Source organism: Manis javanica, chromosome 3, assembly GCF_040802235.1.
Source record: "Manis javanica isolate MJ-LG chromosome 3, MJ_LKY, whole genome shotgun sequence".
Classification (NCBI taxonomy): Eukaryota; Metazoa; Chordata; class Mammalia; order Pholidota; family Manidae; genus Manis; species Manis javanica.
Window position 1 is genome coordinate 211,370,948 of NC_133158.1, and position 26,945 is coordinate 211,397,892.

At 42.9% G+C, this 26,945-nt stretch overlaps 1 protein-coding gene across 2 annotated transcripts in view; it reads right to left on the reverse strand.

The window, feature by feature from the left end:
* The window catches only part of INTS9 (integrator complex subunit 9), a 100,023-nt gene that overhangs the window by 6,287 nt on the left and 66,791 nt on the right, over positions 1-26,945 (reverse strand). For both annotated transcript variants that reach the window (XM_037024644.2, XM_037024645.2), the window contains exons 9-14: positions 24,774-24,885; positions 19,753-19,933; positions 16,575-16,635; positions 12,803-12,974; positions 9,970-10,094; positions 8,945-9,112 (exon numbers count right to left, since the gene is read on the reverse strand). In XM_037024644.2, the coding sequence (XP_036880539.1) occupies positions 8,945-9,112; positions 9,970-10,094; positions 12,803-12,974; positions 16,575-16,635; positions 19,753-19,933; positions 24,774-24,885 (819 nt within the window). The remainder of the gene's footprint in view (positions 1-8,944; positions 9,113-9,969; positions 10,095-12,802; positions 12,975-16,574; positions 16,636-19,752; positions 19,934-24,773; positions 24,886-26,945) is intronic.

The window sequence follows — 26,945 nt, forward strand, 5'->3', positions numbered from 1 at the left end:
TTTTTCTCTCTTTTTGCCGAGTGCTTTTTGGAAGCCTTGAAGAGACAGGGACCCTGGTGCTAGGGAGGCAGGGCGGCAGGACTGGTGAGCGGGTGCGTGGGACCAGTGCCTGAGGACAAAGAATATTGAGCGTTCCTTCCCTGCGGGACCGGTGGGTGGGTGCTTTTTGGAAGCCTTGAAAGGACAGGGACCCTGGTGCTAGGGAGACAGGGCAGCAGGACCAGTGAGCGGGTGCCTGGGACCGGCACCTGAGGACAAAAAAAAAAAAAATCGCTTGTTTTTTCCTTTTTTTTCCTTTTTTTTTTCTCTTTGTTTCTGTTCCCTCTCTCATTGTTGCTGCTGTTGTTTTGGTTTGGAGAGTGCTTTTTGGAAATCTTAAAGGGGCAGGACAGGTCACTTAGACCAGAAGCAGGGAATCTGGGGATCTCTGGGCACTCTAACCCCCTGGGCATCAGGGAGCACAGAGGCCCCTTACGGAGATAAATAGTCTCCTGGCTGCTCCCCCTCCAACGGGGCTCCACCATTTTGGAGGAACAGCCCCAGCCAGGCCAAGCCCACAGCAACAGCGGAGATAAACCCCAAAGCAACTGGGCAGGAAGCAGAAGCCCTGTCTGTGCACAGCTGCCCAGCACAAGCCACTAGAGGTCGCTATTCTCCCACGAAAAGGCTACAAACCAACAAGAAGGGAAGCTCTTCCAGCGGTCACTTGTACCAGCTCTGCAAACTATCTCTATCACCATGAAAAGGCAAAACTACAGGCAGACAAAGATCACAGAGACAACACCTGAGAAGGAGACAGACCTAACTAGTCTTCCTGAAAAAGAATTCAAAATAAAAATCATGAACATGCTGACAGAGATGCAGAAAAAAATGCAAGAGCAATGGGATGAGATGCAGAGAAAAATGCAAGAGCAGTGGGATGAAGTCCGGAAGGAGATCACAGATGTCAGGAAAGAGATCACAGAAGTGAAACAATCCCTGGAAGGATTTATAAGCAGAATGGATAAGATGCAAGAGGCCATTGAAGGAATAGAAGCCAGAGAACAGGAACGTATAGAAGCTGACATAGAGAGAGATAAAAGGATCTCCAGGAATGAAATAACACTAAGAGAAATATGTGACCAATACAAAAGGAAAAACATTCGTATTATAGGGATACCAGAAGAGGAAGAAAGAGGAAAAGGGATAGAAAGTGTCTTTGAAGAAATAATTGCTGAAAACTTCCCCAAACTGGGGGAGGAAATAATCGAACAGACCATGGAATTATACAGAACCCCCAACAGAAAGGATCCAAGGAGGACAACACCAAGACACATAATAATTAAAATGGCAAGGATCAAGGACAAGGAAAGAGTTTTAAAGGCAGCTAGAGAGAAAAAGGTCACCTATAAAGGAAAACCAATCAGGCTAACATCAGACTTCTCAACAGAAACCCTACAGGCCAGAAGAGAATGGCATGATATACTTAATGCAATGAAACAGAAGGGCCTTGAACCAAGGATACTGTATCCAGCACGACTATCATTTAAATATGATGGTGGGATCAAACAATTCCCAGACAAGCAAAAGCTGAGGGAATTTGCTTCCCACAAACCACCTCTACAGGGCATCCTACAGAGACTGCTCTAGATGGGAGCACCCCTAAAAAGAGCACAGAACAAAACACACAACATATGAAGAATGGAGGAGGAGGAATAAGAAGGGAGAGAAGAAAAGACTCTCCAGACAGTGTATATAACAGCTCAATAAGCGAGCTAAGTTAGGCAGTAAGATACTAAAGAAGCTAACCTTGAACCTTTGGTAACCACGAATCTAAAGCCTGCAATGGCAATAAGTACATATCTTTCAATAGTCACCCTAAATGTAAATGGACTTAATGCACCAATCAAAAGACATAGAGTAATAGAATGGATAAAAAAGCAAGACCCATCTATATGCTGCTTACAAGAAACTCACCTTAAACCCAAAGATAAGCATAGACTAAAAGTCAAGGGATGGAAAAACATATTTCAGGCAAACAACAGTGAGAAGAAAGCAGGGGTTGCAGTACTAATATCAGACAAAATAGACTTCAAAACAAAGAAAGTAACAAGAGATAAAGAAGGCCACTACATAATGATAAAGGGCTTAGTCCAACAAGAGGATATAACCATTCTAAATATATATGCACCCAATACAGGAGCACCAGCATATGTGAAGCAAATACTAACAGAACTAAAGAGGGAAATAGACTGCAATGCATTCATTGTAGGAGACTTCAACACACCACTCACCCCAAAGGATAGATCCACCGGGCAGAAAATAAGTAAAGACACACAGGCACTGAACAACACACTAGAACAGATGGACCTAATAGACATCTATAGAACTTTACATCCAAAAGCAACAGGATATACATTCTTCTCAAGTGCACATGGAACATTCTCCAGAATAGACCACATACTAGCTCACAAAAAGAGCCTCAGTAAATTCCACAATATTGAAATTCTACCAACCAATTTTTCAGACCACAAAGGTATGAAAGTAGAAATAAATTCTACAAAGAAAACAAAAAGGCTCACAAACACATGGAGGCTTAACAACATGCTACTAAATAATCAATGGATCAATGAACAAATCAAAATAGAGATCAAGGAATATATAGAAACAAATGACAACAACAACACTAAGCCCCAACTTCTGTGGGACGCAGCGAAAGCAGTCTTAAGAGGAAAGTATATAGCAATCCAGGCACACTTGAAGAAGGAAGAACAATCCCAAATGAATAGTCTAACATCACAACTATTAAAACTGGAAAAAGAAGAACAAATGAGGCCTAAAGTCAGCAGAAGGAGGGACATAATAAAGATCAGAGAAGAAATAAACAAAATTGAGAAGAATAAAACAATAGCAAAAATCAACGAAACCAAGAGCTGGTTCTTTGAGAAAATAAACAAAATAGATAAGCCTCTAGCCCAACTTATTAAGAGAAAAAGAGAGTCAACACAAATCAACATAATCAGAAATGAGAATGGAAAAATCACGACAGACTCCACAGAAATACAAAGAATTATTAAAGACTACTATGAAAACCTATATGCCAACAAGCTGGAAAACCTAGAAGAAATGGACAACTTCCTAGAAAAATACAACCTCCCAAGACTGACCAAGGAAGAAACACAAAAGTTAAACAAACCAATTACAAGCAAAGAAATTGAAACAGTAATCAAAAAACTACCCAAGAACAAAACCCCGGGGCCGGACGGATTTACCTCGGAATTTTATCAGACACACAGAGAAGACATAATACCCATTCTCCTTAAAGTGTTCCACAAAATAGAAGAAGAGGGAATACTCCCAAACTCATTCTATGAAGCCAACATCACCCTAATACCAAAACCAGGAAAAGACCCCACCAAAAAAGAAAATTACAGACCAATATCCCTGATGAATGTAGATGCAAAAATACTCAATAAAATATTAGCAAACAGAATTCAACAGTATATCAAAAGGATCATACACCATGACCAAGTGGGGTTCATCCCAGGGATGCAAGGATGGTACAACATTCGAAAATCCATCAACATCATCCACCACATCAACAAAAAGAAAGACAAAAACCACATGATCATCTCCATAGATGCTGAAAAAGCATTTGACAAAATTCAACATCCATTCATGATAAAAACTCTCAGCAAAATGGGAATAGAGGGCAAGTACCTCAACATAATAAAGGCCATATATGATAAACCCACAGCCAGCATTATACTGAACAGCGAGAAGCTGAAAGCATTTCCACTGAGATCGGGAACCAGACAGGGATGCCCACCCTCCCCACTGTTATTTAACATAGTACTGGAGGTCCTAGCCACGGCAATCAGACAAAACAAAGAAATACAAGGAATCCAGATTGGTAAAGAAGAAGTTAAACTGTCACTATTTGCAGATGATATGATACTGTACATAAAAAACCCTAAAGACTCCACTCCAAAACTACTAGAACTGATATCGGAATACAGCAAAGTTGCAGGATACAAAATCAACACACAGAAATCTGTAGCTTTCCTATACACTAACAACGAATCAATAGAAAGAGAAATCAGGAAAACAATTCCATTCACCATTGCATCAAAAAGAATAAAATACCTAGGAATAAACCTAACCAAGGAAGTGAAAGACTTATACTCTGAAAACTACAAGTCACTCTTAAGAGAAATTAAAGGGGACACTAATAAATGGAAACTCATCCCATGCTCATGGCTAGGAAGAATTAATATCGTCAAAATGGCCATCCTGCCGAAAGCAATATACAAATTTGATGCAATCCCTCTCAAATTACCAGCAACATTCTTCAATGAATTGGAACAAATAATTCAAAAATTCATATGGAAACACCAAAGACCCCGAATAGCCAAAGCAATCCTGAAAAAGAAGAATAAAGTAGGGGGGATCTCACTCCCCAACTTCAAGCTCTACTACAAAGCCATAGTAATCAAGACAATTTGGTACTGGCACAAGAACAGAGCCACAGACCAGTGGAACAGATTAGAGACCCCAGAAATTAACCCAAACATATATGGTCAATTAATATTTGATAAAGGAGCCATGGACATACAATGGCAAAATGACAGTCTCTTCAACAGATGGTGCTGGCAAAACTGGACAGCTACATGTAGGAGAATGAAACTGGACCATTGTCTAACCCCATATACAAAGGTAAACTCAAAATGGATCAAAGACCTGAATGTAAGTCACGAAACCATTAAACTCTTGGAAAAAAACATAGGCAAAAACCTCTTAGATATAAACATGAGTGATCTCTTCTTGAACATATCTCCCCGGGCAAGGAAAACAACAGCAAAAATGAGCAAGTGGGACTACATTAAGCTGAAAAGCTTCTGTACAGCGAAAGACACCATCAATAGAACAAAAAGGAACCCTACAGTATGGGAGAATATATTTGAAAATGACAGATCTGATAAAGGCTTGACGTCCAGAATATATAAAGAGCTCACACGCCTCAACAAACAAAAAACAAATAACCCAATTAAAAAATGGGCAGAGGAACTGAACAGACAGTTCTCCAAAAAAGAAATACAGATGGCCAAGAGACACATGAAAAGATGCTCCACATCGCTAATTATCAGAGAAATGCAAATTAAAACTACAATGAGGTATCACCTCACACCAGTAAGGATAGCTGCCATCCAAAAGACAAACAACAACAAATGTTGGCGAGGCTGTGGAGAAAGGGGAACCCTCCTACACTGCTGGTGGGAATGTAAATTAGTTCAACCATTGTGGAAAGCAGTATGGAGGTGCATCAAAATGCTCAAAACAGACCTACCATTTGACCCAGGAATTCCACTCCTAGGAATTTACCCTAAGAACGCAGCAATCAAGTTTGAGAAAGACAGATGCACTCCTATGTTTATCGCAGCACTATTTACAATAGCCAAGAATTGGAAGCAACCTAAATGTCCATCTGTAGATGAATGGATAAAGAAGATGTGGTACATATACACAATGGAATACTACTCAGCCATAAGAAGTGGAAAAATCCAACCATTTGCAGCAACATGGATGGAGTTGGAGAGTATTATGCTCAGTGAAATAAGCCAAGCGGAGAAAGAGAAATACCAAATGATTTCACTCATCTGAGGAGTATAGGAACAAAGGAAAAACTGAAGGAACAAAACAGCAGCAGAATTACAGAACCCAAAAATGGACTAACAGGTACCAAAGGGAAAGGAACTGGGGAGGATGGGTGGGCAGGGAGGGATAAGGGGGGGGAAGAAGAAGGGGGATAAAAAGATTAGCATGGAGGGGGGGGAGGAAGAAAGGGGAGGAGGGGCTGCACAACACAGAGAGGACAAGTAGTGACTCTACAACATTTTGCTAAGCTGATGGACAGTAACCGTAATGTGGTTGTTAGGGGGGACCTGATATAGGGGAGAGCATAGTAAACATAGTATTCTTCAGGTAAGTGTAGATTAAAAATTTAAAAAAAAAAAGAAAGAAAGAAAGAAAAGGGGGATTACTCCTTAACAGGATAAAACTATTGGTAAATCAAAGATCAACGCATGCTTTAAATATCCTTAATGTTGATCACTTAAAGGGTGTCAGATGATCAGCTATGGAGGTACTCTTTTCTGATAATATTCCTTTCTCTTAATTAAAAAAAAAAAAAAAAAAAAAAAGCAGTTACTGTGTGCTGACCTCCAATGAGTTCTGCACAGTGGTATAGAGGGCATGTCAAAGTGTGGGCAAAGGGTCTGTTTGTTTCTACGCAGAAGATCAAGGCCTAGCTTGGATACCCAGAAAATGAACTAAGATACGATATGAGGAGGAGCTTCCGGCATCAGCACTCTCTGGAGGACTCGTGCCGGGGGATGATCATCAAAAAGCCTCCACAGGGATCCAGACGATGCTGCGGTTGTGGCTGCATCCAGCCCACCGTCTCCTGGACTTGCCATAAGAAGGAGGAGGGAGATGTCTAGGCTGGCATGTGCATACAGTGAGACAACGAATTTGACTGGATCTGTACTGTTGGAACTCAACCAGGAGTTGGGAGGGGTGCAAGTTGTAGCACCCCAAAATCTCATGACTATAGACTATCTATGGTTAAAAGAACATATGGGATGTGAACAGATCCCAGAAATGGGCTGCTTTAATTTGTCTGATGGTTCAAGTACAGTTGGAAAATATCCATCATATCATAGATAAATTTTCACAAATGCCTAGGGTGCCTAAATGGTTTTCTTGGCTTCACTGGAGATGGCTGGTAATTATAGATTTGCTTTGTTTATGTCACCGTATTCCTATTATGTTAATATGTGTGTGCAAATTAGTTAGTAGTTTAAAACCTATACATACTTAAGGTACTATACAAGAAGATATGTCAAAGAAATAATCAATCCTCCCAAGTTTCCTTCATATGCTACATCTATAGCTTTTCTTCTTCCTTCCTAATTACAGACCTTAAATAGAATTCGTGCCTCATATCGAATTTACCGAGTATCATAATTCCTCCAGGTGGTAAAGATACCTCGAGACAAGTGCTGGGCATAGAAGCCACAGGGCATAAATCTGCAAAGAAGTAAAAAGCTAACCTTTGCAAACAATATGGCTTCTCTCTCACTTACCAACTTTACATTTCCCTGTATGGCCCCGGAAGATGACTGGTTAGCCAGAGACGGGTAAGATTCCTCAAGGGAGGAACAACCTAAGACAGGCACAGTCGCAGGGGGGCCATCAGGTGAGAATTTGGGGATCAACAGAGGTGAGGCTCAGAACCTCACCCCCCCTGCTTTGAGAGAAATCTTCTGCATCCGTGGATGTCTTGCTGCCCTTGTCTAGCCTGGATTAATACTTAGTCCATAGGCACACACCTGATCATCTGATCATCTATATTTGCCTTCTTACAGCACTAAACTATGTTTTCTACCTTTATCTTGCATCTACCTACCACTTCAGCATTTTATTAAAAATAAAAATAATAATAATAATAGGAGAAATGTGGGATCAACATATAAATCAAGTACAAAAATCAAATGAATATTCATATTTGACCTGATGGTTTATAGGTCATATTGCATGATCAAAACCGAAAGTTTCTGTGATGAATGCCCTTGTACTGTTCACCATGTAAGAATTTATTCACTCTGTAAGAATTCGTTCACCATGTAAGAACTTGTTCGTTATGCTTCAGAAGATTGGAGACTGACGAGAATTAGGCTTGAGATGGATTAATGATTGTACATTGAGCATTGACCCCCCTATACTGAATTTTATTGTTGTTAACAACCATTTGATCAATAAATATGAGAGATGCCCTCTCAAAAAAAAAAAAAAAAAATAAAAATAAAAATAAAAAAAAAAAAAAAAAAAAAAATAAGAGGAAGAAATGACTGAGGTTCCCTAAAACAAAGGATGGTTGTCTGAGTGCCGGTTCCCAGGTGCGGTGGGGGGACCCCCACTCCTGAGGGGCTTTCCGGGGCAGCAAGGTTAATACAATTGTCATATTTCATAAGGACAAATTTTCTGCCTTCTTGCTCTCGTTCTCTCACGAGTGTTCACTGGAATTTTCTAGAGGATACTGGACATCTATCTCCCCAACAGACTGAGAGCAGGAGACAGGAGAACCCAGCTCTAGGCAGACATTAAAGAGACTGCAAATGGAAAACAGTGCCCCTCTTCATGTCATCTTTCCTTTAGAAACTTCTTAAAAATGGTATTTGGTTATATTAACAACTAATGGGTTTATATTACTATTTTTAAATGAATTAATAAATTTTTTAAAAATGTCTTAGTTTTCCATTTAATATAGCAAATATCAATAGATAAAATCCACATCAACAAAAACTCTTTGGGCTTCTAATTTTTAAGAAGTCTAGACACCAAGAAGTTTGAGGACACATTCAAGGGGCCAATGGAGCCAGAGAAGCTTCCCAGGGTCTCCTGCCCTGCCACGCAGAGGCTGGGCCCTTGGCCCGTCGCTACCCCCATCCGGGACGGCCACTCGCACACAGGGTCCTCAGCTGTCCACACATGTAACAACCAAGTTTACGTTCCTTATTTTCTGGCAACTCTTATCCATCTCTCTCGAACTCAGTGCAACCTGACCCTCACGCATACCTGAGGCCTGGGAGGGACGAGAGAGCCCACAGACCTCAGGGTCTGTGGCATTTCTGCTCCCGCACCTCCAGCCTGGGCCTGGCCTCCTGCCCACACACGACACTTGGGTATAAGCAGTGGCGTAGGGCGACAGCTGCTGTTACACACCTGGGAAAGGAGGGGCCTCTGAGAACCCCGCCTGGCCTCCCAGTCACTCACCTACGGGTCTCGGTTCTGTGGCTCGTCCGTATTTGACACAAAGCCAAAAGCAACCACTCTGGGGACGGTCTCCCTCCCCAGAGACTCAAGCAGAAAACCCAAGTTTAGGCTGGAGAAAGGCGGGCCTCACCTCTGGCATGATTTCGATCTTCTCATAGCGCCGCTTGAAGGGCAGGGCCAGGACCTCGGCCCGCCGGTAGGCCATGGCGGGCGGCTGGCAGTCGACCATCAGGTCCAGCCGGTGGGACTGCGCGGGGGGTGGCTGCGTGTACTGCTCCGGACAGACCACGTGCAGGGGCTGCGGGCCAGCGGGCCGGGGGTGGAGGGAGGCCGTGAGCCGGGCAGCCCATCCCGAGGGCCCCTGAATCCTCATCCTCCCAGACCCAGGTCAGCAGTGGGCAGGGAGGGGGCACAGCTGGGGAAGGAGGGACAAACATTCCGGGGCCAAGCCCGAGGTGCCTGCCCTGCAGACCCGTGAGGGATTCACTGCCCCAGCCCGGGTGTGTTCAGGGCTCTGCAATGACGGTGACGTCCCCGGGGCGAGTCTGCACAGCCCCCCGGCCCCGGAGGGGGCTCCCTGCCTCGCCCTCACTGACCCAGGCGCCCCCTGCCACCGCCCTGCCGCAGCGGTCCCAGCTCCCCAAGAGGGTGATGACCAGCCCGGCCTTTCATGCCCCGCTCCCCTCCCCCTCCACACTCTCGGGGGCAGGTATGAGCGACGCCCCCTCCTCCACCTGACGCTTCCCCGGTCTGCTGCTCCCCTTTCTCTGGGGGCGCTGGTGGCCCCGTGGGCCGGTCGGCGCGGCTCGGGGAAGCTGCCTCCCGCCGCCCTGTCTGCTTCTAGAATGGTGTTTTCGGTGGGGAGGGGGTCATTCTGCCTGTTCTGGACAGACCTGGTCCTCATCAATACACTGCGAATGCTTTTCTCTCCTTCCGCTTTGGATTTTGCCAGAAGGGAGACCTCTATCCGGGTGCAAAGCTCCCTCCTTTGGGGGGAACCAGCGCGGGTCCGAGCTCTGCAGAGGCCTGTGGACCAAGGCGGGGGGGAAACGCACAGGGACCCCACCGCTCACACGGCCACGCCGCCGGCAGCGGGGACAGGGCCGCAGGGACGCCGGCACGGTTCTTTCATTACCTGCACGGTTCTTTCATTACCTGCACTTCTTTAAGCAGCTTCGACACCTGGATGAAATTGAGTCGTGTATCGATGGGGCAGTAGATGCACTTCATGGCCAAGGGCTGGTAGGGGGCCAGCGCCTCCAGGTAGGAGAAGTCAGGTTCTGGGTGGGCACAAAAAAGAACACTTGGAATGGAGGCAGCAGAGGAGCGCCGGGGAGGCGGCCGGCGTGGTCAAGGGGCTGTTTACCAACCAGGGGAGGGGAGGAGGGCGGCACTGGATGCCGCGGGGCAGGGGTGGGCGTGGAGGCACGGCTGAGAGCTCTGCGCCGTCAACATGGAGACAGGTAAGATGAACAGGGGGATGGGCCAATAAATGGGGAGCGAAGGCTCTTTTTTGCAACTAAATGCCAACTAACAGAAGTAAATGCAACAATGAAATGAAAAAAACATCACCAGTTGGCAACCATCACAGTTATTCAGACCAGAATCATCAATAGATGCTAAAAAAAATTACATAAAAAATCTGGGGACGACCAGGATACATACACTCCCCCCTTGCCCACTCTTGACACTGATAAAATACAAAACAGTGACTTCACGGTGCAGAAATCTGGCACAGACCCCATGAGTCAAGTGTTCAAAGTTCATGCCTGGGTATGGGGCAAATCTCATGCCTCCTACCCGACAGGACCGCCTGGAAGAGAAAGGACCCTGACCCGTGCCAGCAAAACGCTCCTGCCGAGATGGCTCCCATCAGCCAGGCCCAGCGCCTCACTCCCGGAGCCGCCCGGACGCACGGTGGAAGGCGCGGCCCGAGGAGGCCGCCCGCCTGGGGCCCGAACGGCTCCTCCTCCGGTGTGACTTAGGTTCCCCGCAGCCCGGACCCCGCGAGGACGCCACTCCTTACAGCGCGCAGTACAGCGCGCAGGCTCGTACTCACCTGTCCCGCTAACTTAGCCGGTGTACTCAGGGTCACTCACAGAGCTTGTGGAGTTTAAAACCCCCCCTCTCCAGGGGACCCCGTTTCTCTAAGAATATCCAGAAACCCCAAATGAGGCAAGCACGGGCTGCCTGGGAGGATGCCCACTTGCTTTTTTGTGTACTGGGTGAGCCGCAACGTCTGAGGTCGTAACACATGGGAAAAGGCGGCCCCAAACTTACATCTGGCGACAGCAGACATCATAAATGACATGACTTCTGTTCTAGAAGCCCAACAAACCCGTTAACATTTAAATTCACTAACTAGAGTTGTTACAATCACATAGCCTTTGATTTCTTAACGGGCTAAGGGAACATTTATGCGATAGCAAACACTTCTTTCTGTGTATACGTTAAAACTGCACCGCTTCAAATCAGAGTCAACATCTCAGAATAGGAGAGGCCACCCTTAGCCCTTCTACAGACAATGTTCTCCAGACTGCCTCCTGCTTAGGAGCAAAACATGGCACCGGGGAGGTTCTGCTGTCGGTAATCAATATCTTACGGCCCGACTTCTCTGCCTTTGGCCCAAAGGAGGCCTGGAAAAATGAACAGCAGCATCTGACGGCACTTTCTGCGAGGCCTTGGTGTTAGCAGGAGCCATCCGGGCACTCACAGCTGGGCCATGCTCTTTCCCTGCTGCACACGGACAAGACCTCACAGAACAACAGACCAGATACCGCCACTTGGCCACCATTAAAGATCAAGACAAAAATAAGACCCCTCGTAATCAACACAAAACCACAACACTATCCAAACCACAAATGAGCAAACATTACCCTACGCGGGCTCCGTTCTTCCTGCCTTCTAGATGGCAATTAGGATACTCTGTCACAGAGCTACTCCCTCCCACTTCCTGACACCCAGTCCAGAGCAACGTCCCACATCTGTGAGCCCTCTTCAGAGTCACCACACACAAGCCCAAATACACAAGAAGTTCTTACCATGCTGAGCAGCTCACGCTGCCCCGTGGCGCGTGCTGTCCCTCACTGTGCTGAGGTGACCAACCCCCCTCTGTTCAGCTCCTGCTGTGCTCCTGGCTGGAGGGCACTGGTGCTCCTCATAAACGGGCTGAGCACAGGGACGGGCCCCAGAGCCCCTGACCCTGAAGCTCCGGCATAACGAGGACTCCACTCTGTCACTCAAGTCTTAAAGTAAATAGAAAACTCTAGGAAGGCAACTGGCGGTATTCTCAACAGCCTTTATGCGCCAGATAGACGAAAAGCTTTCTTACAGCACTTCCCTAACTGCACAGGGCTGCTCAAGGAGGGAGCCAGCGATGACCCCACTTCACAAGGAGGAAAGTGCGGCTCAGAGGTGAGGGAGCTCGGCTTAGGTCACAGTAAACTGGCCAGATTTCAGATCAAGTATTTTTAACCTCACTGCCCATGACATTTCCAAAGCCCAAGTCTGTCTGAAGACCTTAAATTGATAAAATAATATAGTGATTAAGTAAAACCCCTACTTGCCTTCATTCAAGGATGTTATACTCTGAGGAGCTCATCTCCAGAAAGAGCTGCATGCCAGGGTCAACTACAACACCCGGAGAAAAGTCCACCTCAGGAAATAATTCCTGATGGGTCAGACAAACTGGTTACTAGGGTGGCCACAGTTCTTGAGACAGCTTACAAAATCCTACCAAAAGCAGTTCAGTAGAAATCTGCCTCAGGGAAAAACCTACAGCGACAGACCCGGACGCTCTGCCTGGCATACCTACCGGAAGCGTGTTTTGCTTTGCCCTTGCTGCCCCTGTGGCTCCTTCCTCCTGGGGCTTGCAGGACAGAGTGCTGGTCACATGGTTTCTTGTAAACCTCTTCCCGGGGCCTCCGCCTGCCTAGTGCACTCAGAGCTGGACCCCGTGCCAAGGACAGCGGGAGGCTGCTTTGCTCACCTGTGAATATGACTGTGTTGAGACTGGATTTCCCCCAGAGCTCCATGAAATGGACCACGTCCCCAAACCGGAGGGAAGGGTGGCCCGTGAACACCACGCACGGCTGCCTGAAATCATTGCTGAAGTCTCCGTGGATGCTGGGGTAGTGCTTCAGCTTGTTGGTCTGAATGAGCTAGAAAACATCAGAAGGCACATGAAGAGACATTAGCCCGCCTACGCAGAAGGAGGGTGAGAAGAAGAAATTAAAAATACAAAAGAATCTTATTAAAATTAGCCAAAGATCGAATTTCCCCTACGATGTGACTTTCTGAACAGATGGGCCCTTTTGGTGACATCAACATACTAACACTGATGCATTCAGGTCGCCGGCCTGCTCCGTCTAACTCTCCCTTTAGAGCTTCCTGATGCCCTGGGCCCCGGCCCAGGAGTCCCCAGGACCAGTTCCTGTTTAGCATGCAAGTGACCTTCCCCAAAGGTGTGAACCGCCAAGTCTTGTCAACAGTGGCGCCTCACACAGGAAAAACTGTTGACCAGCGCTGGACCTCCTCTTAAGAAGTCAGTTGTAGATTATGTGGCAACTTAATGAAGATGAAAGCTAACATGGCTTTCAGAAATTGGGGAGATGTTATGTCCACATGACAGAGAGCTATGGTAAGAAACACGTCACGCAAAGCCTCACTCTGGTCTCAAAATTGTATGTTTTGAACCCTTCCAGCACAAAATGTGAAATAACTCTCCCAGCATCAGGCCTGACCCAAGGCAACGCCACACTCAGTTACAGCCGCAGACAGCACAGACGGTCCTGCCGATTCAACCCCGCCCCTCTCCCCACCTCTGGCACCAGAAGGTTGGATGACAAACATCCAGATTTCAGAGACCTAACTATCAACTAGGCCACAGGGAGTATCAGATGCTGAGATGCTGTTTAATAGATAAAGAAAGGGTCGGTGACAAGCTTAATCCAGAAGGAACCCAAATGCCTAAGAGGGGAGCCCCGTCAACAACTCCAAGTCCAAATGAAGTCACCCCAATAGCAAGAACATGGCCAGAATGGGACAGTCCCCAGATGGAAGCCAGACTCTCTTCACTTTAAAGATGAAATCTTAAATTCAGAGATGGCTTTTGTTAGCAAGAGTGCAGGGCTAGCCCAGAGAGCATAACTAGGTGTCACATGCTTGACCGGAACGTATGTGCAAAGGAAAGCCGGGCAAACTCTGAACTCCCACTTGGCTTCCGAGTTACATACAAATAAAACTGACCTGCTCTGTATAACTGGCCTGGACGAAACCATTACTTGCCCGAGTTAAATGTATGAGTGGCAAAGAGACTAGGTCTACTGTGTCCATAGCTGTCAAGGAGATGAACGGGCTCCTAAGAAGAGCAGTAGGTCTTTCACATAACTGAAGGCACGTTTTAGGCATGACCTCCAGCTCCTGCAGCTCTCCTGATCAGTGCATTGAAACTAAGATAAACTCATCTCTTGTTCTGCCAACTAGATCTATGCTCCCAGCTGACTTCCTATGTTTGACCATCGAGAATTCCATCTGCACTGATTTAAGCTCCAAACAGTACAGGCAATGAAGCTGCAGCAGAAGAATTCTTTTCTTTATTAGTACCATGGGCAGAATTGTAATATCTCTTAATATCTCAATTATTTTTCTAGCATCAATTTCACTGTGGTAGTAGCACAGCCTGCAAAAACCCTGGCTGCTATGATGGATGGAGTATGAGGACTGAAAAATCACTTCCTTAAAATGTTCCACTTGAAATTCTGGTTCATAAATGGTCTGTCCTTTGGACTAGGGAAACAGTAGTCAAATTTAAGATAATTAGCAGGATATTCATTGCAATTTTCTCTATGAGTCAAATTTTAAGGTAAATAAATCAATTAAGTCTCTATACACACACATCTCTCTGGCTTGATGAAATTTTTACAAACTGGAAACCTCCATGTTCGTACATACACACCAAGACATGGCAGTCCCAGCTCCTCAAAGACCCCTTTTCTACTTGCAGGTTACCACTGTTCAACACCCCTACCTCCAGGATAACCCCAGCCTACTCTTGATACCATAGATGAGATTTGTGTGTTTCTGGACTTTAATATAAAAAAAAAATCACAGCGTATCTATCCTCTATCTGGCTTCTTTCATACACATTATGTCTGTGAAAGTTGTTATATTGTTGCATATTAAGTGCCATTCATTCATTCTCACTGATGGAAGGTATTCCAATGTGTGAATATACAACAAATCCCTTATGCTACTGCAGGCATTTGAGTAGTTTCAGTACTATTACCAATTGTGCTCTGAAGATTTTTGTCTTTTGATGACATACTACTTATTTCTGTTCAGTATATGTTTCAGGAACAAAACTGCTGAGGTGGAAAAGTATGTTATATCTTCAGCATTAGTAGATAAGTGGTTATGCCAATTTTAACATCCTTTTAAAAAAATATAACAAAAAATTGGGAGTTCGGAATATAACAAAAAACTATTGTCCTATAGTAAGAGACTGGCTAAGTACATTACAGGATGTTCATATGACAAGCGATGGAATACTAAGCAACAATAATAAGGATATGAGGCATCTAGAAAAATGTCCATGACACACTGGTGAAAAAAACATTGGAAACAAAATTAGGTGCACAGCTACATAAAAATGCTTGTCAGTTCTCTAAGGGAGGAGGAATGGTTCTTTTTTTTAAACTGAGGTATAACTGACATATTACAGGCATACACTGTTTTACTGTGTTTCACTTTACTGAGCTTTTGCATATATTGTGTTTTTCATAAACTGGAGTTTTGTGGTAGCTGCATTAAGCAAGTCTATTGGTGTCACTGTTCAACAGCATTTGCTCACTTTATGTCTCTGTGTCACATTTTGGTAATTTTTGCAGTATTCCAAACTTTCATATTGTATTTTTTTTTACAATGATCTGTGATTGGTGAATATAACTTGCTGAAAGCTCAGATGATGGTTAGCATTTTTTAGCCATAAAGTATTTTTTAATTAAGATTGTTTTTTAGACATAATGCTATTGCACATTTATAGACTATGGTATAGTGTAAACATAGCTATTATATGCACTGGGAAACCAAAAATTCATCTGACTCAGTTACTGCAGTATTTGCTTTGTTGAGGTGGTCAGAACTGAACCTGCAATCTCTCTGCCTGTGTATTAGCTGCAGACGTACAACATAATGATTTGATGTTTGTATGTATTGCAAAAAATTCACAGTAAGTCTAGTTAACATCTGTCACCACAGACGGCTACAAATTTTTCTGTATGAGAACTTTTAAGGTCTACTCTCTTAGCAACTTTTCAACATGCAATACAGTATTACTGACTATACTCACCACCTGTACATTACACCTCCATGATTATTTATTTTTTAACTGGAAGTTTGTTCCTTTTGATCCTCTATTTTTAAAACTGAAATGTTATTATTTTCATCATTAAAACTTTACATTTATGATCAACATAACTAACTCGAGAAGAGAGCTGGACAACAAAAAAATCTGTTACACAACAAAGTTAATAGTGGATATTGGATAAAATTCCTCACCCAGTCAGTAGAACAGAGGTAGGTTATGAACTGTATGAAAATACTAGTAATAGAATGTATTAATAAAAAGAGAAAGTAAAAAATCTTGCATTAGAGTGTTTCACTGTCACCTCCCATGGGAAACAAATAGAACTGCTGTTTCCTTCCACATCCATTTATTTATAATTCTTTCTTGCTCTGCCCCAGTAATTCCATTTTCTTACCTCTGCATGAGGAAAAGGTGGTTCTGGGAGATAAACCTTTGTCTGTTTATTGTGACAGAGCCTTTGAGGAAAAACAGATCTGCAGGTTAGGTAGAGCACACAGGGCCATTTGCTGCCACCTAGTGGTAGCAGTGCAAACACTAAATAATACAATATATTAAAATTTTTTCTATGAATAAAAGCCAGCATCTACAGAAGATTTAGGACATAAGTCTCTTGTGAGCATTTTTCAACCTTTACAATTCTTCCATACATTATTTATTAAAAAATATGCTTGCTTTCTGGAATAATTTTATATTTATAGAAAAGTTGTGGAGGCATTACAGAGGGTATATATCCTTCACCCAGTGTCCTGATTAACACTGTACATAACTGTGATACATTTGTTAAAGTAAGAAATTAACACTTGTACGTTACAATTACCTAAAGTCCAGACTTTATTCAGATTTCCCCAGTTTTTCCACTAATGTCCTTTTTTCTGTTCCAGGAACCAATCCAGGACACCATAATGCACTGTGATCAGTTTTGAGAAGGTGATACACCTTTTTCAGAGACACAACCTTCTGTTTTGCACACTCACTAAGCAGCATCAATACTTCAAACTAGACAGTAACGAAGTATCTTGATCTAGACACACTGTGAATGCTTTAAGTAGTCTGTTTTCTTGCCAGATGACATTTAAAATATGTAGATGTCTGGATAAAGCAAATGCGGCAAAAAGTTAACAATTGATAAATCAAGCAAGGTACACGGGTACTCTGTAAGTTTGATGTTTTTGAAAGTTGGAAAAAATGTATGTAGTGGTGTATGTCTCTTGGAGCCCACTTCTGAGAGTTCCACCGAAGTAGTAGTGAAAGCATTTCAACAGTTCTAACAGATACCACTTCTGGGAAAGTAGTTCAGGACTTCAGGGCTTGGCTTTTCACTAATATAATGCATTATTTAATTTTTCCTACCCTTAGTTTTCTTTAACCTTGTTTTGAAAAACATCACTTCATATCCTTTTTGGAGGAAGATGTAAATATGGAAGCAAGATACTTTTGGAGGGTTACTTTAGAATATCTAAACAGGTACCAGCATAGTTTGCATTTCAAAACTCAGGAAGAGACAAATCTAAGGGCTTAATTTAAAAATTACTTAGACTGTTGCAAAGGATGTTCTGGTACATTAATGAGCATCAATACATAAAACTAAAATATTTCTGTCAAAAAAAATATTAAAACCTAAATGTATGTTTTTTCCTGGACTGGATCCTGGAACAGACAATGGACATGAATGGAAAAACTCATGCAATCTGAATAAAGATTGGAGTTCAGCTAAGAATAATGTTTAATCGTTCATTTCTTAGTTCTGATATGAGTACGGCCACAAATGATGTGAACATTAGGAGAGACTATGCAGAATGTACGTAGGAGCTCTCTGTACTGTCTTTACACTTTTCTGTAAATCTAAAATTAGTTTAAAGTAACAACTTATTATTTAAAAAAGCAAAATCAAAGATAAAATGCAGAAAGTGTCATGTGAAAAAAATGTTTGCAGAAATACCACAGAGAGTAGAGTTCAAGTAAATAGATAAGAAAAGCATAATATCTCTAAAAAGTAAATGCACAAAAAGGTAATAATTTACAGAAGACAAAAATCTTTTGGAAAGCAATTTAGATTTGTATAATGAACATTAAAATATATTTATAACCACTTGTTCCAGTAATTCCACTTTTAGTAATTTACCTAAAGCAAAAGTTGTAGCCATAGATACATAGAATGATATTCACTGAAGATTTATTACTCAAAGGAGAAAAACTGGGAAAAGCCTGTCTGTCCAATAAGACAACGGTTAAATGAATTATGCTATATACAAATGATGTCCGAATGATGTAATAATGCACTCATGCAAACATTACGTTCTCAAAGATTTTATAAGGCTCTAACATTAAAATTTTAAAAAACAGGACCGAAAATCAAATATTCAGCATGTTCCCTATAGAGAAAGAAGAAACCCCTCAGAGGGCTAACAGTGATATTATTTCTGGGTAGTGGGCTTATCAGTTCAGTTTTTTTCTACTGCTTTTTGTAACTTATTTATTTGCACACTAAACGTGTATTAGCTGGCCCTGGGAGCTCTCTTTCTCAGTATTTTTACTGGGGCTCTAGGCAAGGAAACTCAGAACATGCTGATTACACGATCAAATGATGCTCAGGGTACGCTACTAATCATTCCACACTACCTTCCTTTGTTTTGGGGGAGAAAAGACCCACTGCAAAGGCTACAATTCAGTGGGTACCAATCAAAGTGACAGTCTTGCGAACAAACATGAGTAATATGCACACGGGCTGGAGAAGCCTGTCTGAATCTAGGTACAGGAAGACTGACCTTGACCATAACTAATAGGGGAGGAAAGTATGTCCTTAAAAAGGGTGGTGGTGATGGGGATGGCATGTGGGATGTTATGACAGAATGACATGCAATCCTTTTTAAGTGGAAACTTAGTAGCCCACTGTGTCCCTGAGACAAGCACACTACCAAAAGGGATTAAACACCCTACGTGTGTGTCCTGCCTGAATATCTGGGCACACCATTCTAAGGCACTGCTGGGGCTACTGGAAAAGCTATTTCCCCTTCCTTTTTCTAGCCAGGTGACTTAAACTTGCACCTACACAATCCTAAAAGGGTTCACTGACTTCATGCTGTTTGATAATTTATCCACCCTAGGATTTGATCAATTTCCTGCTGTAATAAAGCTTAGTCATATCAAATATCATATTACTGAAATGAAAAATCTAAGCTAGTTTTTCTTATCAGAGTTGGTATTATAAATTTTAGACAATATCAGCTTGGGCTTTAAAATCTTTTAGCTTTTAGAATGTAACTTTACTTTGTAACAGGCAGAGTAGAAGAAGGATGGATAGTTACTGATTTTGAAAGTGTTGGCTAAGCAATATCTTTGCTTTTTGACTTCGCCTCCCTTGGTTACTTCTACACGTTAGCGACATAGCAGATTTGGCTTTCATTAGTACAAGCTTCACATCACTGACATGGGAAAACACACTGCAAGTTTCAGAGTAAGTAACATGAAAAAAACCCAGCATTATTTCTATTCTGTAAAATGGCTTTTTATTCTTAAAATTCCTTTTCTCACTGCTTGAATGTTCTGAATCACAGAGAAGAACACAGACATACCACTCAGCAAAAATCTGGGAGAACTCCAGGGAACTGTTCGCCACAGGGGAGATGAAGTAGAAGGGGATGCTGGAGAGGCCGGCCGAGTCGATGTATTGGTACAGACATTCCAGGAGGTCGTAGATCACTCCAGAAGGGTAGCAGGGCACCAACACATTCCCGCCATTACGGATGGTCAGCGCTAGAAAAGTTGAAGCCAGAGGGAAAATGTTAGTATCCAAACACAGTTAAAAAGGTAGAATGGAACTTCTGAAATTATATTTGGGTATTTTTTTCCCACTTCTATTCATACAAGTCATTTCACATGTATAATGATCTGCTGCTTTTGAAGAACAGCAGGGAAGCAGGGAGTTCAGGGCCTGACAATCAGCTGAGACTTTGGTGGAAGCCTCACCCCTGGGAACAGGTGCGCAATTAAGGGCTTGGGCTGAAAGGTCACTGAGGGCAGCCGAGCTGCAGGACAGGCTCTCCTGCTCTTCTCTTTTCAGGTCCTGCTCACAGCTTCCCTGCATTTGTCTCTGATCGGTCTCTGGCCACAGCGGAATGACCTACCAGGAAACAGGCCAAGTTCCTCCATTGGACTCATTTTAGTGGCATTTTCTTCCATTAATGTTTTGTAAGAAAATCCTCCATACTTTCAATACTTAACATAAATGATCAAATGAGGAGTTGCACCTTCTGGGTATATTCGTATTCGAAGGTGTAAAACTGGCTTTAAAAAAAAGTCAAAGCCCTCTTAAGTTTATTTCTGTTTGGTTTCCAAACCAAATGAAACAGCAGCTTTTGGTACAGAATTGAAGTCTCTGGAGCCTTCTATGGTCCCCCATTCCCAGCTCTGACGTACAGGTTCTCCTAGGTGCTGCACCTGAGCACCGGCAGACTGGCTCTTAGTGAGGGTGGCATTGTGGAAAAAGAAAACATCTGTGGTCAGGGCACAGGAGGCCTGGCTCCAGTCCCGCCTTTGCCCAGCGACAGGATATCAGGGGCCACTACGGCCTTGCTGGCGTCAGCTTCCTCCTCACTGAGGCGAGGAGTAAACCAGATCGGTGGACTTCAAGCTTTAGTTGGTGTGAAGATGGCCAAAGGACAGTCTACTGGGTCTCTCCTCTCCCTAGAGAGCCTGACCGACTAAACTGCGGTAGGACCCCAAATCAATCAATCAATCAATCAATCAATCAATCAATCAATCAATTATTTACTTACTTACTTACTTATTTATTTTTAGGAGAGCAAGGCAGAGACTTTTTTTTAGAGAGAAAGCAAGAGGACAGAGCTCCTGGCTCAGGCCAGGAGGGGACAAGAGAGCCCCCAAATTTGCATTTTTAGTAAGTGACCTCATCAATCTTGAGGCAGGTGGTTAGTGGATTCCACTTTGAGAAACAGTGGATCAGACATATGGTTCCTTTCAGACCTAAAGCCCCTTGAGTCTATGATTCTAGATTATAAACAAAGATTCTATAAGACTGGTCCAATAATTTTTCCAAGTTAAGAGTAAATTACTTTTGGCTTAATATCAGCAAAGAACAAAAAAAGACTATGATTATTGACAAGGGCAAGTGAAATTTCAAAGAATAGTGCCTTCCATTAAGTAAAAGATGACAAACAATTCTCCCCCCTGGAGCAGAGGTGACATCACTTACAGTTCCTAGGGGTGAAGGGCCTGAGCTCAGTAACTCCTCCTTGGTGACTGTTGCAGATGAATGTTTGTGTCCCCCTAAAATTCACACATTGAAGCCCTAACCCCCAATGTGATGGTATTGGTGGGGGGGGAGGTCCTTTGGAGGTAACTGGGTGGATGAGGCCATGATGGCATTACAGGCAGAGCTCATTTTATTATGCTTTGCAGACACTGTTTTTTTTTTTTTTTTTTTTTTTTTTTACAAATTGAAGGTGTTTGGCAACTGTGCATGAAGCAAGTCTACCAGAACCATTTTTCCAACAGCATTTGCTCACTTGTGTCTCTGTGTCACATTTAGTAACTCTTGCAATATTTTAAGCTTTTCCATATTATTACATTTGTTATGGTGACCTGTGACCAGTGATCTTTGATATTGTAACTGCTTTGGGACACGATGCACCAAGGCAAATAATTGATAAATGATGTGTATAAGCTGACTGCTCCACTGATTGGCTGTTCCCCCATCTCTCCCTCTCCTCAGGCCTCCCTATTCCCTGGGACAGAATGATACTAAAATTAGGCCAATTAATAAGCCTATAATGGCCTCTAAGTGTTCAAGTCAAAGGAAGAGTCAAATCTCTCACTTTAAATCTAAAGCTAGAAATTATTAAGCTTAGCAAGGAAGGCATGTTGACAAAATAGGCCAAAAGCCAGGCCTCTTGCACCAAACAGTCAGCCAAGTTGTGAAAGCAAAGGAAACATTCTTGAAGGAAGTGAAAAATGCTGCTCCAGGGAACACATGAATGATCAGAAAGCAAAACAGCCTCACTGCTGACATGGAGAAAGTGAGAGCAGTCTGGACAGAAGGTCAAACCAGCCACAACGTTCCCCGAAGCCAAAGGCTCATCCAGAGCAGGGCCCTGACTCTCTTCAGTTCTGTGGAGGCTGAGAGGGGGGAGGAGGCTGCAGAAGGAGGGTCTGAAGCAAGCAAAGGGTGGTCCATGAGGATGAAGGAAAGAAGCCGTCTCCATAACAGAGAAGTGCAGGTGATGCAGAGGTGCCGATGCGGAAGCTGCAGCGAGTTATCCAGAAGGTCTAGCTGAGATCGTTCATGAAGGTGGCTGCACTAAACAACAGATTTTCAATGTAGATGAAACGGCCTTCTAGTGGAAGGAGGGGCCATCTAGGAGACTTTCACAGGTAGAGAGAAGTCAATGCCTGGCTTCAAAGCTTCAAAGGACAGGCTGACTCGCTTGGTAGGAGCTAATGCGGCTGGTGACTTGAAGATGAAGCCCGTGCTCATTTACCATTCTGAAAATCCAAGGGCCCTTAAGAACTATGCCAAATCCCTGCCTGTGCTCTAGAAATGGAACAACAAAGCCTGGATGAAACTCATCTGCTTACAACATGGTTTACTGAACATTTTAAGCCCACTGCTGAGATCTACTGCCCAGAAAAATAGATGCTTTAAAAGATTACCGCTCATTGACAATGCACCTGGTCACCAAGTGCTCTGATGGAGACGTGCAATGAGATTCATGCTGTTTGCATGCCTGCTGACACAACGTCTTTTCTGCAGCTCATGGATCAAGGAGTCATTTTAGCTTTCAAGTCTTATTGAAGATGTACATTTCATAAGGCTATAGCTCCCATAGATAGTGATTCCGCTGATGAATCTGGGCAGTCAACTGAAAACCTTCTGGGAAGGATTCATTATTCCATATGCCATTTAGAACATTTGTAATTTGTGGGAAGAGGTCAAAGGTCAACATTAACAGGAGTTTAAGAGAAGTTGATTCCAACCCTACTGGATGACTTTGAGGGGTTCAAGACATCAGTGGGGGAAGTCACTGCTGATGTGGGGGAAAAAGCATGAGAACTGCATGCAGTTAGAAGTGGGGGCTAGAGGTGGGACTGAGCTACTGCATCTCAGGATCAAACTTGAACAGAGGAGGGTTTGCTTCCTATGGATGAGCAGGAAAAGTGGTGTCTTGAGATGGAATCTGTTCCTGGTGAAGATGCTGGGAAGATGGTTGAAATGACAACAAAAGATTTAGGACATTATATAAACTTGGATGATAAAGCAGTGGCAGGGCCTGAGAGGACTGACTCCAATTTTGACGGAAGCTTTACTGTGGGAAAAATGCCTTCAAACAGCATCACCTGCTACAGAGAACTCATTCTTGAAGAGTCAACTGATTTGGCAAACTTTACTGTTGTTTTATTTTTAGAAAATTGCCAGACACCCCAACCTTCAGCAGCCATCACTCTGATCAGTCAGCAGCCTCAGCACTGAACCGAGACCCTCCACTAGCCATGAGATTATGATGCACTGAAAGCTTACTTGATGGTTAGCATTTATTTTTAGTAGTAAGAACTTTTAAATTAAGGTATGTACATTGTTTTTTAAGACATATTAATGCTACTGCACACTTAATGGACTATGGTATGATATAAACAAAACTTTTATATGCACTGGGAAACTAAAAATTCATCTGATTTGCTTTGTTGTGGTACTTGCTTTATTGCAGTGGCCTGGAACCGAGTGTGCAGTGACTCTGGTCTCTCCACAGTGCCCGCATAAAATGAGTAAGAGACTCCAGTGTGGCTTCTCTCTGCTACCTGAGGACGTGCAGTAAGAAGGTGGCCGTTCACAATCCAGGAAGAGGGCCCTCACCAGTACCCAACCATGCTGGTAACCTGATCTCAGAATTCCCATCCTCCAGCTATGAGAAATAAATGTTGTTTAAGTCACCCAGTCTAGGGTATTTTGTAATAGCAGCCCAAGCTAAGATAGTAATGTACACTCTTCTATAAGAGAGGCGGGACTTCTAGATTTTACTGACAGTTATATCCAAAGAAACATCCATTTCTTCCAGCTGGCAAACACCCTACAAGTCTCTCAAGTTAGTCTTCTCCAAAAGAAGAAAAAACATCAACCAATTATTGGTGGGGCAAGACAATACCTGTTTGGTTTATCAGTGTTGTGAATTGGAAGTATTAACAGTCTTTTCTGTGTTATTTGAAAGGCAAAGATGTGATTCTCCCCTTCTTTGAAAACTGCTATCTGGTATGAATCCCCACTATACCCCCAAATCCCACCAAAATGCAAGAAGAGTAAGAATTTTCTATATAAATTAAGTGGGAGAATTTTGAGCACTTGTTGTATAAACTGCTGAAAATTTGAATTCCATGTTAGAACAACCATTCTCACTGTATCTTCAGCTCTAAGTTGCTTAAGAATTGCTTTTATTGAGAACAGGAGAGCTTTGAAGGATGGGCAGAAAGGGTGGGAGTAACTAGGAGAAAAGGCAGGTGGGGAATGTGAGGAGAAGGGGCAAATGGAAAAACACATTTACATCATTTCATCCCATCCCATTCAGAATTTCAGTTGGATACATACCCAGGTTGCTGCAGAACTCTCCCACCATGCCATCTGGGTTTGCAGTGGGAATCTGGGTAAGGCCTGTCAGAATGAGAACATCGCTGTTTTTGAGAGAAGCTTGGTCCATAGGCTGAAAAACCACAGAGAAGTAAGGTCAGTAATTTAAAAAAGAATGCTATCCACAGGTAGTAATGGTGTAAGAAAATATAGCCATTGCTCTTTCTGTGTCAAACTCATTGCCAAGTCCTCTTACTTCCTCTAATGAAAAGCCAGTCATTCAAAATATATCCCATGCTCATGGATAGGAAGAATTAATATTATCAAAATGGCCATTCTGCTCAAAGCAATGTAAAGACTCAATGCAATCTCCATCAAAATACTAATGGCATTTTTCAATGAACTAGAACAAAGAACCCTAAAATTTGTATCGAATCACAAAAGACTCCAAATAGCCAAAGCAATCTTGAGAAAGGAGAACAAAGCTGAGGGTATCATGCTCCCTGATTTCAAGCTATACTGCAAAGCTACAGTGATGAAAGCAGTATGACACTGGCATAAGAAAGACCCATAGATCAATGGAACAGAACAGAGAGCCCAGAAACAAACATAAGCATATATGGTCAATTAATGTATGACAAAGGAGCCATGAATATGCAATGGGGAAAAGACAGCCTCTTCAATAACTGGTGTTGGAAAACTGGACAGCTACAAGCAAGAGAATAAAACTGGATTACTGTCTACTCCTTACACAAAAGTAAACTCGAAATGGATCAAAGACCTAAAGGGAAGACATGAAACCCTAAAACTCTTAGAATAAAACATAGGCAAAAATCTCCTCAACATAATCATGAGCAAATTTTTCCCTGAACATCTTCTTAGGCAAGGGAAACAAAATGATCAAGTGGGACTACATCAAACTAAAAAGCTTCTGTACAGCAAAGGACACCATCAGCATGCAATAAGGCAACCTGCAGTAGGGGAGAATCTATTCATAAATGACTTATCTTATAAGGGGTTAACATCCAGGATATATGAAGAACTCATATGTTTCAACACCAAAAATCCAAAAAACCATAATAAAAATTGGGCAGAGGACCTGCACACGCATTTCTTCAAAAAAGAAATACAGATGGCCAACATCGCTGGTCATCAGGGAAATGCAGATCAAAAACCACCTCTCACCAGTCACAATGGCCACTATCCAAAAGACAAGAAAGAACACGTGTTGGCGAGGATGTGGAGGAATGGGAACCCCCTACACTGGGGGAATGTCAACTGGTGCAGCCACTGTGGAAAGTAGTATGGAGGTTCCTTAAAAAACTAAAAATAGAAATACCACATGACCCAGCAATACCACTTCTGGGAATATACCCAAAGAAAACAAAGCCACTAATTCAAAAAGATATATGCACACCTATGTTCACCGCAGCCTTATTTACAACAGTAAAGGAATTGAAGCAACCCAAGTGCCCATCCTCAGAGGAGTGGAAAAGAAGATGCGGTGCATATACACAATGGAACACTACTCAGCCATAAAAAAGAAGGAAATCTTGCCATTTGCAGCAAGATGGATGGACCTAGAGGTTATCATGCTAAGTAAAATAATCCAGGCAGAGAAAGACAAATACCATATGATCTCACTTATATGTAGAATAGAAAAGTAAAACAAACAAACAAAAAATAGACCCACAAATATAGACAACAGACTGTTGGTCACTGAAGGGATGGGGCTGGGAGGATAGGTAAAACAGGTGAGTGGATAAAGAGGTACAGACTGCAAATTGTAAAGTAAGTCATAGGAATGGACATACAACATAGAGAATATAACCAATAATACTGTAATGTCTTGGTATGGTAATGGGGTAACTATATTTACCATGGTAAGCATCTAGTGTGTAATTACTGAGTCACTACACTATACATCGGAAACCAATACAGTATTGTTTATCAACTTGGGAGGGAGGAAGGGAGAAGGGAAGAAAAGAAAAGAAATTCTATCAACAACAACAAAAGTCTGTCACTGAGCAGTGGTTGCCCAAGAGGATAGGAACTGATGGGAGGAGGTATGAAGGAACTTACCAGAATGATAAAAAAGTTCTATGTCTTGACTAGTGTGGTAATCACATGATATGAAAATTCAGACTTGGACATTTAAGATCTTTGGATTTCACTATACATACATTTTAACTT